This window comes from Saccoglossus kowalevskii, chromosome 4 (assembly GCF_978046115.1).
Source record: "Saccoglossus kowalevskii chromosome 4, keSacKowa6.1, whole genome shotgun sequence".
NCBI classification, from domain to species: Eukaryota; Metazoa; Hemichordata; class Enteropneusta; family Harrimaniidae; genus Saccoglossus; species Saccoglossus kowalevskii.
The window spans coordinates 33,250,794-33,269,053 of record NC_140644.1 but is presented as its reverse complement, the minus strand read 5'-3'; the positions used below and the strand labels follow the sequence as shown (position 1 = coordinate 33,269,053).

At 33.2% G+C, this 18,260-nt stretch overlaps 1 protein-coding gene across 2 annotated transcripts in view; it reads right to left on the bottom strand.

The window, feature by feature from the left end:
* Nucleotides 1-18,260, bottom strand: part of LOC100366509 (kinesin-like protein KIF13A) — a 41,986-nt gene that overhangs the window by 10,488 nt on the left and 13,238 nt on the right. The window contains exons 3-14 of one of the 2 annotated variants that reach the window (XM_085498082.1): nucleotides 17,493-17,540; nucleotides 16,815-16,961; nucleotides 15,624-15,701; nucleotides 14,561-14,640; nucleotides 14,166-14,285; nucleotides 12,303-12,394; nucleotides 7,320-7,350; nucleotides 4,845-4,944; nucleotides 4,379-4,516; nucleotides 1,685-1,801; nucleotides 1,466-1,570; nucleotides 1,249-1,341 (exon numbers count right to left, since the gene is read on the bottom strand). In XM_085498082.1, the coding sequence (XP_085354208.1) occupies nucleotides 1,249-1,341; nucleotides 1,466-1,570; nucleotides 1,685-1,801; nucleotides 4,379-4,516; nucleotides 4,845-4,944; nucleotides 7,320-7,350; nucleotides 12,303-12,394; nucleotides 14,166-14,285; nucleotides 14,561-14,640; nucleotides 15,624-15,701; nucleotides 16,815-16,961; nucleotides 17,493-17,540 (1,149 nt within the window). Of the gene's footprint in view, nucleotides 1-1,248; nucleotides 1,342-1,465; nucleotides 1,571-1,684; nucleotides 1,802-4,378; nucleotides 4,517-4,844; nucleotides 4,945-7,319; nucleotides 7,351-12,302; nucleotides 12,395-14,165; nucleotides 14,286-14,560; nucleotides 14,641-15,623; nucleotides 15,702-15,974; nucleotides 16,041-16,814; nucleotides 16,962-17,492; nucleotides 17,541-18,260 lie in introns of those variants that run through there. The other variant, XM_085498083.1, reaches the window with a different exon arrangement.

Here is an 18,260-nt window from a genome sequence, read left to right as displayed (position 1 = left end):
ACAAAAATAATCACCAAAATTAAAGAATTAAAGATATCATTACAAAATTAACAAATCTGAGAGAGGTCCACATGTAGTACCTATAGATGTAATATCAAAGCAATTGCACTTGCGGTTTTTAACAAGAAGTCGAAAATATCAGTTTTTACCAAAAATGACAAAAATATTCACCAAAATTAGAGAATTAAAGATATCAACATGAAATGAACAAACCTAAGAGAGGTCTACCCAAGGTACATATACACCAAGTATCAAAGCATTTAGGCTTGTAGTTTTCAAGAAGAAGTCGAAAAAGTAAAACATTGACACGGACGACGACGACGGACGACGACGACGACGGACAATCACTCATATGATAAGCTCCGCTCGACAAAGTCGACAGCGGAGCTAAAAAATGTGTCATCAGTGTCTGTGTAAAAGGAATGCGTCATCAGTTTACACTGTATGTCACAAAGAAATGTGTCATCAGTATATGTGTAAAAGAAATGTGTCATCAGTATGTGTAAAAGAAATGTGTCATCAGTGTCTGTGTGAAAGAAATGTGTCATCAGTGTCTGTGTAAAAGAAATGTGTCACTTTAATGTAAACAAATAATATTTGTCATGTAACACTCATAATAGAATTGAGTGAAGACAATGTAGTTTGTATCATCACATTGATAGAAATATACAAGTGAAATTGAAATATACATTATCAGTATGCAGTTACTGTCACTTTTTCAAGCTGTAACGACCATACAGCCAGATGAAATTTAAGTTCTTCTTCTCAGTGCTATCCCCCCAATTATGGATAACAAAGGAAGGAGTAGCCAGACAGATGGAATTTGAGTCACATTTCATCACAAATTCAAAAATGAAGTCTATATAGCAATTTTCTTTAAAAAGATTTGGACAAACATAGTCAAATTTCTAAAATCAGGGTTAATTTCAAGAAATATTTAAGGGTATAAGTTCAAAGGAGGAGTAGCCGAACAGATGGAATTTAAATTCTTCTCTGCAGTGTAATTTTCCCACTATATTAATAACCTTCATTGTTTTTTTCAATTCAAGCATGGCATTTCAAAGTCCCGGGAACTCTTGTGAAATACAAAGGTTATATTATTTTAAATCAAGGCAGATAAACCCTAATTATCTTGTAAGAAAATTAGTCTGAAATAATCCAGTCTAGTCTCAAATGTTGACAAGACTATTTCATATTCACCACATGTGTAAGCATAAATATATATATATATATATATAGAATATATACCTGGTCTTTTTCTTTTTGCATAAGGAGAAACTTTTCCTGCATTTCTTTATTTCCTTTCTTTGCACTGTCACTCATTACCCATTCAATAATACCCTGGAAATAATGAAAAAATTACACATTTACAAAATATTGCCAACTAAGCAATCAGGACGAACATAAGTTAAACAAGGTGGAAACATTATCATACATAAGATAAATGAGTGTGTTTAAAACATACCTTGTTTGCTAAATTCACTTTCCTTTCATCTTCATACTGCAGTGACAATTTTTCTTTTTCATCCCAAGACTGACGCTTTGTTACCTGTAGATCATGCACTAAATCCTGTCAACAGACCAAATTAACAATGAGTAGAGTACAGATTTCAGTAACAAAGAACACAGACAATCTAATTTCCACACAAAATGCAGACAAGCATAGATTCAATCACTGATTTACCTGCATTCTGAGTACGTCTTCTTTATTAGCTTCCTGACCAGGACCAACATTTGCTAATTTATCACGTATTTTACTGATTTCTTCCCTCAGTTCTTTGATAACTCTTGCACTCTCATCCTACACAGAGGTGATATTCATAATTGTAAGCATTTACATATAATCTATAAAGTCTATTTAATGCAGGAAAGTAGTAGAGTGGCAACCATAATGAGAAATTATCTGCGTTTCGTAGATTAGAAGATAATTGCTATCTATTTGTATGTAAATTATTCAGGTGCCATTGCACCTGCTCCGATTGGTTAGTGGCTAAGTAGCCATGTGCTCATGAGTATATAGTAAGAAGAGTATTCTATTGTATTCAGTCTTGGTTGCAAACAACTCGCGATGTCCACACCGACGAAAGGCCTCAGCGAACAGATAACACCACCAACACCAGGCCTTGCTCGACTATGTTACTAGCATATTACCACCATGGTAGAAGACCGTTTTGCGAAATTTAAGCACGACTTGTCCTAACAAAATAGCGAAGCTCTTGGGACAGCGGCAAATGTGGCGGAGGTGATGCAGTGCCTGCATACCGTCTTGGATGCCACTACTAAAAATGCTGTGGCGAAAGCAAATATGCTCTGTATGGTATGGTTCTGGTTTCTGTTCATATGAAGCATATCAAGATGCTGATAAAAGCAAATTTGGGTGGGGTCGCAGTCAGATCTGTCATGACTAAGTAATTTTGTAAATATGTATTTAACGTGAATAATTTATGTTGCATCATTTTGTATTCTTGTTTACCTTCTTACAGGGTATGTAGCCTCTCGGCATATTCGCATTTCGGCATGTCTGTATATATTCGCCTTTCGGCATGTCTGTATATATTCGCCTTTCGGCATGTCTGTATATATTTGCCTTTCGGCATGTCTGTATATATTTGCCTTTTCGGCATGTCTGTATATATTCGCCTTTCGGCATGTCTGTATATATTCGCCTTTCGGCATGTCTGTATATATTCGCCTTTCGGCATGTCTGTATATATTCGCCTTTCGGCATGTCTGTATATATTTGCTTTTCGGCATGTCTGTATATATTCGCTTTTCGGCATGTCTGTATATATTTGCCTTTCGGCATGTCTGTATATACATGTATTTGCCTTTCAGCATGTCTGTATATATTCGCCTTTCGGCATGTCTGTATATATTCGCCTTTCGGCCCTTTGCTGCTGTTCTTGTGTGACAGCAGCGTGCGATGTGAGTAGATAATTCGTTATTTCATGTCGGCATATTATCAATTTTGTTGTATAAATCGTGTAGTTTTAGATGTCTTTCAGATACAGAATTGGAAGGCCGAACCCACTACTGGATGACTTCTGCGACACTCTGCCCGATGTGATGTTGGCGTTTAGATCCGGTAATACTTTAAGCAAGTACACCGGCACTTGGCTCAGATGGAAACAATGGTGCATGTCAAATTTGTCAGAGGGCGTCGCCTGTCCACTTAAGCCATTGCACATTGCTATATGTCTTCAGATTTTGTTAGAAGACGCGAATACAGCTTCGCCCCTGGATTCCACTTTGTGAAACCATAACTAAATTTTTGGCTCTCCTGGGTGCTGCAACCACCGCATACCGCATTTCATGCTTGTTGTGTGATTTGTATAAATAATTGAAGATAAGTATCGATTGAGAAATTTACATATAATCTATAAAGTCTATTTAATGCAGGAAAGTAGTAGAGTGGCAACCATAATGAGAAATTATCTGCGTTTCGTAGATTAGAAGATAATTGCTATCTATTCGTATGTAAATTATTCAGGTGCCATTGCACCTGCTCCGATTGGTTAGTGGCTAAGTAGCCAGGTGCTCATGAGTATATAGTAAGAAGAGTATTCTATTGTATTCAGTCTCAGTTGCAAACAACTCACGATGTATTTTTTATTTTATTTTTATAAATGTATAGTATTCGTAATATGGACGACTCCCGACGTCCACCCCTAGGTACATCTGACATTGCGTCAGGTACAGGTTTCCAGATGTTTTTCTCCCTTGACGGGTTTTTACATCTGGTTTTTTTAGGGGGGTTGATGTATTCATGATGGGGCTTTGGCATCAATTGTGTGTATATTTACATATGTAAGGGGGGATAAATAAACATTGTAATAAACGCGTGTGGCTCCTGGGTGCTGCAACCACCGCATACCGCATTTCATGCTTGTTGTGTAACTTGTATGAATAATTGAAGTTAAGTATAGATTCTCGTCCATTCTTCCACAAGACACACATGGGTTACACGCTAAATACTTCGGCCTAGATTGCTATTTGCTCTTGGATAGAGAAACAGTAGGTGTCACCATGTCATAATCACAACACAAACTCATTGTCAGTCCAGATGGTACTATGAAGCAGACACAATCTATTTGTCATTACCCTGTGATAATGTACCAACCTAACTCTGTGTTTTGTTATGTCTTGCAAAAACACATTCTAGAACAAATACTTAATATTACACTTACACATACAATTTAAGATTAAATTCATCCCATAATTCCACATTATAATTAAACTCGTTTTCAAATACAAGTTATGCCTAATTTGCATATTGTTAGCATGACAATGGTTCATTAGGTATTCAAATTCATATATATTCATAGAATAACAAACAGTACACTGACGAAAAAAAAAGAAATGAGCCTCAAGAACGTACCACATTTTTCCTAGCTGTGTTATGTATATTCTTGACAAGCTGAGCATATTGTAATGTCTGTAAACTACCAGTGTAACAGCTGTCAGCTGGTGATACTACAGCAAAAAAACATGTATAACTGTTGCCTCCAAGAGCATCCTGTATAGAAATGAACACAGATTGCTTTAGCTATCATATCATTGCACTTCTGTGCAGGATGGGGGTTTGTGAACGGTTCAGTTATGTTTATAACAGACAGTCTCTTTAGACAAAATGACCATCAAAACGCCAAATTCAATCAAACCACAAAATACAGTATTACCTTTCATCTTTTGAATGTGATCAGACAAAGTTTGAATGTGGTCAATGCATATCTGAGAAATGACTGGACATAGAAATGCACAGATGGACGAATGGAATAGATATGACTGACAGTCGCCTAATTTCTGTTACCATAGTGACAGAAAAAAAGTTTAACCTAACATACCTGTAATAATCTGGTGAGTTTAGAATCTCTGTAAGGAACATGGCCACTTTTTGTGTGTGAATCACCTAAAGTATAGATCACATTACCCAGTGCCGTCAAGCTGAAACATGAAACATGATCAACATATTTGATAATACTGATTTGAATACATTATAAATGATCACCATATGTGATAATACTGAATATATACTCCCAAACAAATCTATGAATTTGGCTTTTAAGATAACACATGTGTATACTCAACACAACACCAGCTGATACACATGTATATCATTTATATCAGTTACCTAGGGAGGCTTTAGGATAACATATGTGTATACTCAACACAACACCAGCTGATACACATATATATCATTTATATCAGTTACCTAGGGAGGCTTTTAGGATAACACATGTGTATACTCAACACAACACCAGCTGATACACATGTATATCATTTATATCAGTTACCTAGGGAGGCTTTCAGGATAACACATGTGTATACTCAACACAACACCAGCTGATATACATGTATATCATTTATATCAGTTACCTAGGGAGGCTTTAGGATAACATATGTGTATACTCAACACAACACCAGCTGATACACATGTATATCATTTATATCAGTTACATGTACCTAGGGAGGCTTTAGGATAACACATGTGTATACTCAACACAACACCAGCTGATACACATGTATATCATTTATATCAGTTACCTAGGGAGGCTTTAGGATAACATATGTGTATACTCAACACAACACCAGCTGATACACATGTATATCATTTATATCAGTTACCTAGGGAGGCTTTCAGGATAACACATGTGTATACTCAACACAACACCAGCTGATATACATGTATATCATTTATATCAGTTACCTAGGGAGGCTTTAGGATAACATATGTGTATACTCAACACAACACCAGCTGATACAAATGTATATCATTTATATCAGTTACCTAGGGAGGCTTTAGGATAACATATGTGTATACTCAACACAACACCAGCTGATACACATGTACATCATTTATATCAGTTACCTAGGGAGGCTTTCAGGATAACACATGTGTATACTCAACACAACACCAGCTGATACACATGTATATCATTTATATCAGTTACCTAGGGAGGCTTTATGATAACATATGTGTACACTCAACAACACCAGCTGATACACATTTATATCATTTATATCAGTTACCTAGGGAGGCTTTGAGGATAACATATGTGTATACTCAACACAACACCAGCTGATACACATGTATATCATTTATATCAGTTACCTAGGGAGGCTTTTAGGATAACACATGTGTATACTCAACACAACACCAGCTGATACACTTGTATATCATTTATATCAGTTACCTAGGGAGGCTTTCAGGATAACACATGTGTATACTCAACACAACACCAGCTGATATACATGTATATCATTTATATCAGTTACCTAGGGAGGCTTTAGGATAACATATGTGTATACTCAACACAACACCAGCTGATACACATGTATATCATTTATATCAGTTACCTAGGGAGGCTTTAGGATAACACATGTGTATACTCAACACAACACCAGCTGATACACATGTATATCATTTATATCAGTTACCTAGGGAGGCTTTAGGATAACATATGTGTATACTCAACACAACACCAGCTGATACACATGTATATCATTTATATCAGTTACCTAGGGAGGCTTTAGGATAACACATGTGCATACTCAACACAACACCAGCTGATACACATGTATATCATTTATATCAGTTACCTAGGGAGGCTTTAGGATAACATATGTGTATACTCAACACAACACCAGCTGATACACATGTATATCATTTATATCAGTTACCTAGGGAGGCTTTAGGATAACATATGTGTATACTCAACACAACACCAGCTGATACACATGTACATCATTTATATCAGTTACCTAGGGAGGCTTTCAGGATAACACATGTGTATACTCAACACAACACCAGCTGATACACATGTATATCATTTATATCAGTTACCTAGGGAGGCTTTATGATAACATATGTGTACACTCAACACAACACCAGCCGATACACATTTATATCATTTATATCAATTACCTAGGGAGGCTTTGAGGATAACATATGTGTATACTCAACACAACACCAGCTGATACACATGTATATCATTTATATCAGTTACCTAGGGAGGCTTTTAGGATAACACATGTGTATACTCACAACACAACACCAGCTGATACACATGTATATCATTTATATCAGTTACCTAGGGAGGCTTTTAGGACAACACATGTGTATACTCAACACAACACCAGCTGATACACATGTATATCATTTATATCAGTTACCTAGGGAGGCTTTAGGATAACATATGTGTATACTCAACACAACACCAGCTGATACACATGTATATCATTTATATCAGTTACCTAGGGAGGCTTTCAGCAGGTGATGTGTTAATCAAATTCCACTTTTAACAATGGTATAAACTCACCTTGCATCTTTACCTTCTACACCTTCAGTGCCTGAAAACAAATAAAGTTTTAGTTACAAGTCATCAAGTCAAAGACAAAGCATCCTCATAAACATTCAAGTTTAAAGTGACTATGTATTTTAATTAGGGTTGATGTGGTAAAGTTGTAAGGTAGTGACTACTATGTATTTTATATAATGTTTATGTGGTAAAGTTGTAAGGTAGTGACTACTATGTATTTTATATAAGGTTGATGTGGTAAAGTTGTAAGGTAGTGACTACTATGTATTTTATATAAGGTTGATGTGGTAAAGTTGTAAGGTAGTGACTACTATGTATTTTATATAAGGTTGATGTGGTAAAGTTGTAAGGTAGTGACTACTATGTATTTTATATAAGGTTGATGTGGTAAAGTTGTAAGGTAGTGACTACTATGTATTTTATATAAGGTTGATGTGGTAAAGTTGTAAGGTAGTGACTACTATGTATTTTATATAAGGTTGATGTGGTAAAGTTGTAAGGTAGTGACTACTATGTATTTTATATAAGGTCGATGTGGTAAAGTTGTAAGGTAGTGACTACTATGTATTTTATATAAGGTTGATGTGGTAAAGTTGTAAGGTAGTGACTACTATGTATTTTATATAAGGTTGATGTGGTAAAGTTGTAAGGTAGTGACTACTATGTATTTTATATAAGGTTTATATGTGGTAAAGTTGTAAGGTAGTGACTACTATGTATTTTATATAAGATTGATGTGGTAAAGTTGTAAGGTAGTGACTACTATGTATTTTATATAAGGTTGATGTGGTAAAGTTGTAAGGTAGTAACTACTATGTATTTTATATAAGGTTGATGTGGTAAAGTTGTAAGGTAGTGACTAGTATGTATTTTATACAAGGTTGATGTGGTAAAGTTGTAAGGTAGTGACTACTATGTATTTTATATAAGGTTAATGTGGTAAAGTTGTAAGGTAGTGACTACTATGTATTTTATATAAGGTTGATGTGGTAAAGTTGTAAGGTAGTGACTACTATGTATTTTATATAAGGTTTATGTGGTAAAGTTGTAAGGTAGTGACTACTATGTATTTTATATAAGGTTTATGTGGTAAAGTTGTAAGGTAGTGACTACTATGTATTTTATATAAGGTTGATGTGGTAAAGTTGTAAGGTAGTGACTACTACATGTATGTATTTTATATAAGGTTGATGTGGTAAAGTTGTAAGGTAGTGACTACTATGTATTTTATATAAGGTTGATGTGGTAAAGTTGTAAGGTAGTGACTACTATGTATTTTATATAAGGTTTATGTGGTTAAGTTGTAAGGTAGTGACTACTACATGTATGTATTTTATATAAGGTTGATGTGGTAAAGTTGTAAGGTAGTGACTACTATGTATTTTATATAAGGTTGATGTGGTAAAGTTGTAAGGTAGTGACTACTATGTATTTTATATAAGGTTGATGTGGTAAAGTTGTAAGGTAGTGACTACTATGTATTTTATATAAGGTTGATGTGGTAAAGTTGTAAGGTAGTGACTACTATGTATTTTATATAAGGTTGATGTGGTAAAGTTGTAAGGTAGTGACTACTATGTATTTTATATAAGGTTGATGTGGTAAAGTTGTAAGGTAGTGACTACTATGTATTTTATATAAGGTTGATGTGGTAAAGTTGTAAGGTAGTGACTACTATGTATTTTATATAAGGTTGATGTGGTAAAGTTGTAAGGTAGTGACTACTATGTATTTTATATAAGGTTGATGTGGTAAAGTTGTAAGGTAGTGACTACTATGTATTTTATATAAGGTTGATGTGGTAAAGTTGTAAGGTAGTGACTACTATGTATTTTATATAAGGTTGATGTGGTAAAGTTGTAAGGTAGTGACTACTATGTATTTTATAAAAGGTTGATGTGGTAAAGTTGTAAGGTAGTGACTACTACATGTATGTATTTTATATAAGGTTGATGTGGTAAAGTTGTAAGGTAGTGACTACTATGTATTTTATATAAGGTTGATGTGGTAAAGTTGTAAGGTAGTGACTACTATGTATTTTATATAAGGTTGATGTGGTAAAGTTGTAAGGTAGTGACTACTATGTATTTTATATAAGGTTGATGTGGTAAAGTTGTAAGGTAGTGACTACTATGTATTTTATATAAGGTTGATGTGGTAAAGTTGTAAGGTAGTGACTACTATGTATTTTATATAAGGTTGATGTGGTAAAGTTGTAAGGTAGTGACTACTATGTATTTTATATAAGGTTGGTGTGGTAAAGTTGTAAGGTAGTGACTACTATGTATTTTATATAAGGTTGATGTGGTAAAGTTGTAAGGTAGTGACTACTATGTATTTTATATAAGGTTGATGTGGTTAAGTTGTAAGGTAGTGACTACTATGTATTTTATATAAGGTTGATGTGGTAAAGTTGTAAGGTAGTGACTACTATGTATTTTATATAAGATTGATGTGGTAAAGTTGTAAGGTAGTGACTACTATGTATTTTATATAAGGTTGATGTGGTAAAGTTGTAAGGTAGTGACTACTATGTATTTTATATAAGGTTGATGTGGTAAAGTTGTAAGGTAGTGACTACTATGTATTTTATATAAGATTGATGTGGTTAAGTTGTAAGGTAGTGACTACTATGTATTTTATATAAGGTTGATGTGGTAAAGTTGTAAGGTAGTGACTACTATGTATTTTATATAAGGTTGATGTGGTAAAGTTGTAAGGTAGTGACTACTATGTATTTTATATAAGGTTGATGTGGTAAAGTTGTAAGGTAGTGACTACTATGTATTTTATATAAGGTTTATGTGGTTAAGTTGTAAGGTAGTGACTACTATGTATTTTATATAAGGTTGATGTGGTAAAGTTGTAAGGTAGTGACTACTATGTATTTTATATAAGGTTGATGTGGTAAAGTTGTAAGGTAGTGACTACTATGTATTTTATATAAGGTTGATGTGGTAAAGTTGTAAGGTAGTGACTACTATGTATTTTATATAATGTTGATGTGGTAAAGTTGTAAGGTAGTGACTACTATGTATTTTATATAAGGTTGATGTGGTAAAGTTGTAAGGTAGTAACTACTATGTATTTTATATAAGGTTGATGTGGTAAAGTTGTAAGGTAGTGACTACTATGTATTTTATATAAGGTTGGTGTGGTAAAGTTGTAAAGTAGTGACTACTATGTATTTTATATAAGGTTGGTGTGGTAAAGTTGTAAGGTAGTGACTACTATGTATTTTATATAAGGTTGATGTGGTAAAGTTGTAAGGTAGTGACTACTATGTATTTTATATAAGGTTGATGTGGTAAAGTTGTAAGGTAGTGACTACTATGTATTTTATATAAGGTTGATGTGGTAAAGTTGTAAGGTAGTGACTACTATGTATTTTATATAAGGTTTATATGTGGTAAAGTTGTAAGGTAGTGACTACTATGTATTTTATATAAGATTGATGTGGTAAAGTTGTAAGGTAGTGACTACTATGTATTTTATATAAGGTTGATGTGGTAAAGTTGTAAGGTAGTGACTACTATGTATTTTATATAAGGTTGATGTGGTAAAGTTGTAAGGTAGTAACTACTATGTATTTTATATAAGGTTGATGTGGTAAAGTTGTAAGGTAGTGACTAGTATGTATTTTATACAAGGTTGATGTGGTAAAGTTGTAAGGTAGTGACTACTATGTATTTTATATAAGGTTAATGTGGTAAAGTTGTAAGGTAGTGACTACTATGTATTTTATATAAGGTTGATGTGGTAAAGTTGTAAGGTAGTGACTACTATGTATTTTATATAAGGTTTATGTGGTAAAGTTGTAAGGTAGTGACTACTATGTATTTTATATAAGGTTGATGTGGTAAAGTTGTAAGGTAGTGACTACTACATGTATGTATTTTATATAAGGTTGATGTGGTAAAGTTGTAAGGTAGTGACTACTATGTATTTTATATAAGGTTGATGTGGTAAAGTTGTAAGGTAGTGACTACTATGTATTTTATATAAGGTTGGTGTGGTAAAGTTGTAAGGTAGTGACTACTATGTATTTTATACAAGGTTGATGTGGTAAAGTTGTAAGGTAGTGACTACTATGTATTTTATATAATGTTGATGTGGTAAAGTTGTAAGGTAGTGACTACTATGTATTTTATATAAGGTTGATGTGGTAAAGTTGTAAGGTAGTGACTACTATGTATTTTATATAAGGTTGATGTGGTAAAGTTGTAAGGTAGTGACTACTATGTATTTTATATAAGGTTTATGTGGTAAAGTTGTAAGGTAGTGACTACTATGTATTTTATATAAGGTTGATGTGGTAAAGTTGTAAGGTAGTGACTACTATGTATTTTATATAAGGTTGATGTGGTAAAGTTGTAAGGTAGTGACTACTATGTATTTTATATAAGGTTGATGTGGTAAAGTTGTAAGGTAGTGACTACTATGTATTTTATATAAGGTTGATGTGGTAAAGTTGTAAGGTAGTGACTACTATGTATTTTATATAAGGTTGATGTGGTAAAGTTGTAAGGTAGTGACTACTATGTATTTTATATAAGGTTGATGTGGTAAAGTTGTAAGGTAGTGACTACTATGTATTTTATATAAGGTTGATGTGGTAAAGTTGTAAGGTAGTGACTACTACATGTATGTATTTTATATAAGGTTTATGTGGTAAAGTTGTAAGGAAGTGACTTCTATGTATTTTATATAATGTTGATGTGGTAAAGTTGTAAGGATTTACTCTATGTTATGTTAACTACTTTGAGCGCCAGCAATTTTTCTGCATGTTTTGATGTATTTTTCTATAATTTTGGACAAAAATTGACAAGTTCCTATTGGCTCTTAAGATGCAATTCTGTGAAATGTGAGGTGACATTGATATCCGGCCAAAGGAATAAAGGAGTAATTGACATACAAATGTAATATGGTACTAAACATTTAAAGTTATTAAACTAATTCTAGCAAGCAATGTGATGTACATACCAGCCATATCAGCAATCAGTATCTTAGATCTCAATCCAGTTTGTGATCCTTGTGTCTTCTGTTCTAATGTAATAGTGAATAGGCCATGTGATCTGAATGAAAGGAACAGAGATAATGTTATTTAGGCCATGTGACCTGAATGAAAGGAACAGAGATTCTGTTATTTAGGCCATGTGATCTGAATGAAAGGAACAGAGATACTGTTATTTTAGGCCATGTGACCTGAATGAAAGTAACAGAAATTCTGTTATTTAGGCCATGTGACCTGAATGAAAGTAACAGAGATACTGTTATTTAGGCCATGTGATCTGAATGAAAGGAACAGAGATACTGTTATTTTAGGCCATGTGACCTGAATGAAAGTAACAGAGATTCTGTTATTTAGGCCATGTGACCTGAATGAAAGGAACAGAGATTCTGTTATTTAGGCCATGTGATCTGAATGAAAGGAACAGAGATACTGTTATTTTAGGCCATGTGACCTGAATGAAAGTAACAGAAATTCTGTTATTTAGGCCATGTGACCTGAATGAAAGTAACAGAGATACTGTTATTTAGGCCATGTGATCTGAATGAAAGGAACAGAGATACTGTTATTTTAGGCCATGTGACCTGAATGAAAGTAACAGAGATTCTGTTATTTAGGCCATGTGACCTGAATGAAAGTAACAGAGATACTGTTATTTAGGCCATGTGATCTGAATGAAAGTAACAGAGATACTGTTATTTAGGCCATGTGACCTGAATGAAAGGAACAGAGATTCTGTTATTTAGGCCATGTGATCTAAATGAAAGGAACAGAGATACTGTTATTTAGGCCATGTGATCTGAATGAAAGGAACAGAGATACTGTTATTTTAGGCCATGTGACCTGAATGAAAGTAACAGAGATTCTGTTATTTAGGCCATGTGACCTGAATGAAAGGAACAGAGATTCTGTTATTTAGGCCATGTGATCTGAATGAAAGGAACAGAGATACTGTTATTTAGGCCATGTGATCTGAATGAAAGGAACAGGGATTCTGTTATTTGGTGTAAAGTGACATATTTTTAGCATTTATGTAGTTTAAGTATTCACATGGTATAATACAAATTTGTTGGCAGTACATGTATAATGAAATCTCACTATAATTCATGATATACAGCTGAAACTTACCATTTGATTATTGTAAACCACTTAATTTTCACCACTAGATTTATTCTTGATTTCATTGCATTCATGAGAACATTTTGTGAATGCTGCATGCAGTAAAATGTTATATTTCTACAAAATTTTCTGATTTCAACTGAATCAGGAAAATATGAATCACAAAATTAAAGTGGTTTACAGTTTCTAATACGTCTATAGCTTTGATTACACATGGTTATAAACAACAAGCTGTCTGTAGATGTCAAACATCAGTCTCATGACCATCAATTGTGTCGTCACGATAATTAGCCTGCTTCATAACAACCAATGAGTTAGGATCCCCCAAAATTAGCATAATAGAACAGCTTGAATTGAAATTTTGTACAATAACTGAATAAATGAGAAGGTATCCATACTGATTACAACTACTTTATAAGCTTATATGATTAACTATCAAAGCACAATACATTTCCCTAATGTGAATTAATTAATATAAAAAGTACATGGTAAAAACATATGATCATTTGCAAACCACAATTTAAAAAGTAAGAGAATTTACAGCAATATATGATATACATAATATTAAAGTAAGATTTCTCAATGAACTGTTTGCCTTGACTTTATACAATAATTATCATGTATATCATGGATTAAATACATGAATATAATACAAGTTTCAACAAATCCACGCTAATAAAAGCTGTCACTAGAGGGCGCTTCACATTTCTGTTTACCTTGTTCTATGAGCTGTGATATCAGTTGCTCCCATCTTTCTAGCCCTGGTGCCTTGGTCATACAATCTTGCGATGTCATCAGCATTATACGCAACCATCTCAGATAATCCATCAACAAAACTAAAAAGTATAAATTCAAGCTTACAATGATTAGAGTAACTCTACGTCATTGATACTAATAACAGTGTAAAATACTCTTAAAATACTCCCATATTTCCAATTCATTCATTACTAATAAAGTAATGACTCTTGAAATATTATGGCATGATCAAATCTCATAACATGGAAGTACAATATAGAAAACACAGCAGAGATACTGTGCCACTTGTGCCTTACACAATCCACTGATGGTGTACAGATACCGTAATTGGATAAACTAACTAAATATTACTTACATGCCAATTTGTGGATGCTGCTTAATTTTCATTTCATTGTTGTGAGGATTCAACAAGTCAGTAAACTTCTCATCCATCATCTGAAAAGTCAGGAATAATATTATAAATCATAATGTGATATAACTTCAGGAGAACTAGGTATGGGTAATTAAAACTATTAAAAAAAGCAAATGAAAAGTCAGAGTGCAATAAAAATATGGACATACCTAGCATGATACTGGAATTACACAGTAGTGATCCAAAAGAATAGGAAAGCTGGGTAGGTGAAGAATTTAACAGAAAAGAAAAGGCACACACAGTATCAATGATTAAAGAAAAATTGAAAGACAGGATGGATGGTAGGGTTTGACATCTACATTTGAACCATTCCATTCATAAGAATGGTAAATTATTACAGAATCAATAGATGGATCCATTACCGGATCGCACACACAGATTCAGATGATATGCAGTTCTGTGCTGATTTCTATGATTAGTGATTATGGCATACTGTTGCATTGGGTCTGAAAACGAGGCTTTGAACGCAAATTAGTCAGAAAAGCCAAGGCATCAACTATCAATTTTTCATGTAGAAAAAACAATTTGGTGTTATATAATTACAGATTCACAATGTACCAGATTTTGTCATTTTTTATTCCACAATAGCTGCCATTTTGGACTTAATTACAGTTGTATAAAATTATTAGGAATATATTTCTTCAATGCGGTATTAAGGAAATGATACTAATGAAAACAGAATTGATTGCTAGTTAGATAGCTTTTACCACTGCAATGTAGTGTACATTATATAATCCAAACATGTGTTCACTGTAACAGTGAGATACATTTTGTATTTTTAATTGCAAAACATCAATATAGCCAGCAGTAATGATGTTCAGAGATCATTTTCACAGCCAATGAACTGTGCATTGTTTATGTTGATAGCTCAAGATGGTTAGATTAAGAAGGATGCTGATCTACTGTTCCAGAATGGTACTACCCTTGAGTAATTTGTGATTACACTACCATATGTGTGAACTCTTGAGAAATAATAACACAGTACCGGTATATAATAAAGATTTACCTCTAAGTACGACACTGTTACCAGAAACTGTTTCTGAGCTCGTGAGTCATCTATATGTTTGAATAGACTTCTATTTAACTGGAAAAAACAAGTATCAGTAATGATAAATACCTCCATGGACTCACTGGTCCTGGTCACACAGATTACATTGTATGTCACTCACTGTGTTTGTAAAGACAGGACAATTACAACCTAAGACAGCTGCATAAAGTATTTAGAAACAAATTTCATTTCAGGAATCCTCTTTGAATCATATAATGTCTGTCCAGCATATGTAATCATATCAAAGTTTACCATTAATGTTACCATTAAAATAATCTGCTATGAGCACTATTCAAAGATTAAACTTACCATAAGTGCTATACCAGGATGCATATATGTAATCATATCAAAGTTTACCATTAATGTTACCATTAAAATAATCTGCTATGAGCAATATTCAAAGATTAAACTTACCATAAGTGCTATACCAGGATGCATATATGTAATCATATCAAAGTTTACCATTAATGTTACCATTAAAATAATCTGCTATGAGCACTATTCAAAGATTAAACTTACCATAAGTGCTATACCAGGATGCATATATGTAATCATATCAAAGTTTACCATTAATGTTACCATTAAAATAATCTGCTATGAGCACTATTCAAAGATTAAACTTACCATAAGTGCTATACCAGGATGCATATATGTAATCATATCAAAGTTTACCATTAATGTTACCATTAGAATAGTCTGCTATGAGCACTATTCAAAGATTAAACTTACCATAAGTGCTATACCAGGATGCATATATGTAATCATATCAAAGTTTACCATTAATGTTACTATTAAAATAATCTCCTATGAGCACTATTCAAAGATTCAGCTTACCATAAGTGCTATACCAGGATGCATATATGTAATCATATCAAAGTTTACCATTAATGTTACCATTAGAATAGTCTGCTATGAGCACTATTCAAAGATTAAACTTACCATAAGTGCTATACCAGGATGCATATATGTAATCATATCAAAGTTTACCATTAATGTTACCATTAAAATAATCTCCTATGAGCACTATTCAAAGATTCAGCTTACCATAAGTGCTATACCAGGATGCATATATGTAATCATATCAAAGTTTACCATTAATGTTACCATTAGAATAATCTGCTATGAGCACTATTCAAAGATTAAACTTACCATAAGTGCTATACCAGGATCATCTTCTGTTCCAGAAATAAGGTATGTTTTACCACTTCCTGTCTGTCCAAATGCCATGATTGCCACATTGTAACCTTCAAAAGCCTTAACAAGCAATGGCTCACATTGTTCACGGTAAATCTGATTCTATATATGCAAAGTAATGAACAGTTTGGTTACAACAATATTATAGAGTCCTGCATTTCCAAGTAAGAATATTTATTACATAAATTAAATTTACTCACTTGTACATAGTATTAAATGGCCTTAGAAAAGATTCATCAAAATGTTTTTAAATACTAAGAAATGTTCACGGACAATGTTGGTGTTTTGTAATACTCAATACTCAGTCAAATTTAATATTTCTCTATTACTCTTTCAATGGCTGCTTTAGGTCCACTGAGAACATACAAAACAGTTAATGAAATTTGTCTGAAATGATTTTACATTTGACTGATAATTATTGTATTGTAAATGCATTGTCACTACATTTTACTAATTAACATTTCAATTATTTGAAGAAAGTTTCTAACAGTGAACAGGTCAAAAGTCAGAAGCAGTTATAATGTCAAAATAATTACATTTATCTTTGTAAAGGGTGAAATATAAATACTTTCAATGTGTCTGCTATACTTGTGAAGCATAATATACAACTTTAACAGAATGAAAATGACTTACCGCTCTCATATCAGAGAAACAACTAGCGTTAAATGCAAAAATATGCTCCTACAGAAATAAATGAAAGGAATAGTCAGTGTATATTTCATGTAAAAACTACATTTGTAGTATAGCCATTACAGATAGTGTCACATGTATAAACTAGTATAGCCATTACAGATAGTGTCACATGTATAAACTAGTATAGCCATTACAGACAGTGTCACATGTATAAACTAGTATAGCCATTACAGACAGTGTCACATGTATAAACTAGTATAGCCATTACAGATAGTGTTGAATGTATTAACTAGTATAGCCAATACAGATAGTGTCACATGTATAAACTAGTATAGCCATTACAGATAGTGTCACATGTATAAACTAGTATAGCCATTACAGATAGTGTTGAATGTATTAACTAGTATAGCCATTACAGATAGTGTCACATGTATAAACTAGTATAGCCATTACAGATAGTGTTGAATGTATAAACTAGTATAGCCATTACAGATAGTGTCACATGTATAAACTAGTATAGCCATTACAGACAGTGTCACATGTATAAACTAGTATAGCCATTACAGATAGTGTTGAATGTATTAACTAGTATAGCCAATACAGATAGTGTCACATGTATAAACTAGTATAGCCATTACAGATAGTGTCACATGTATAAACTAGTATAGCCATTACAGATAGTGTCACATGTATAAACTAGTATAGCCATTACAGATAGTGTCACATGTATAAACTAGTATAGCCATTACAGACAGTGTCACATGTATA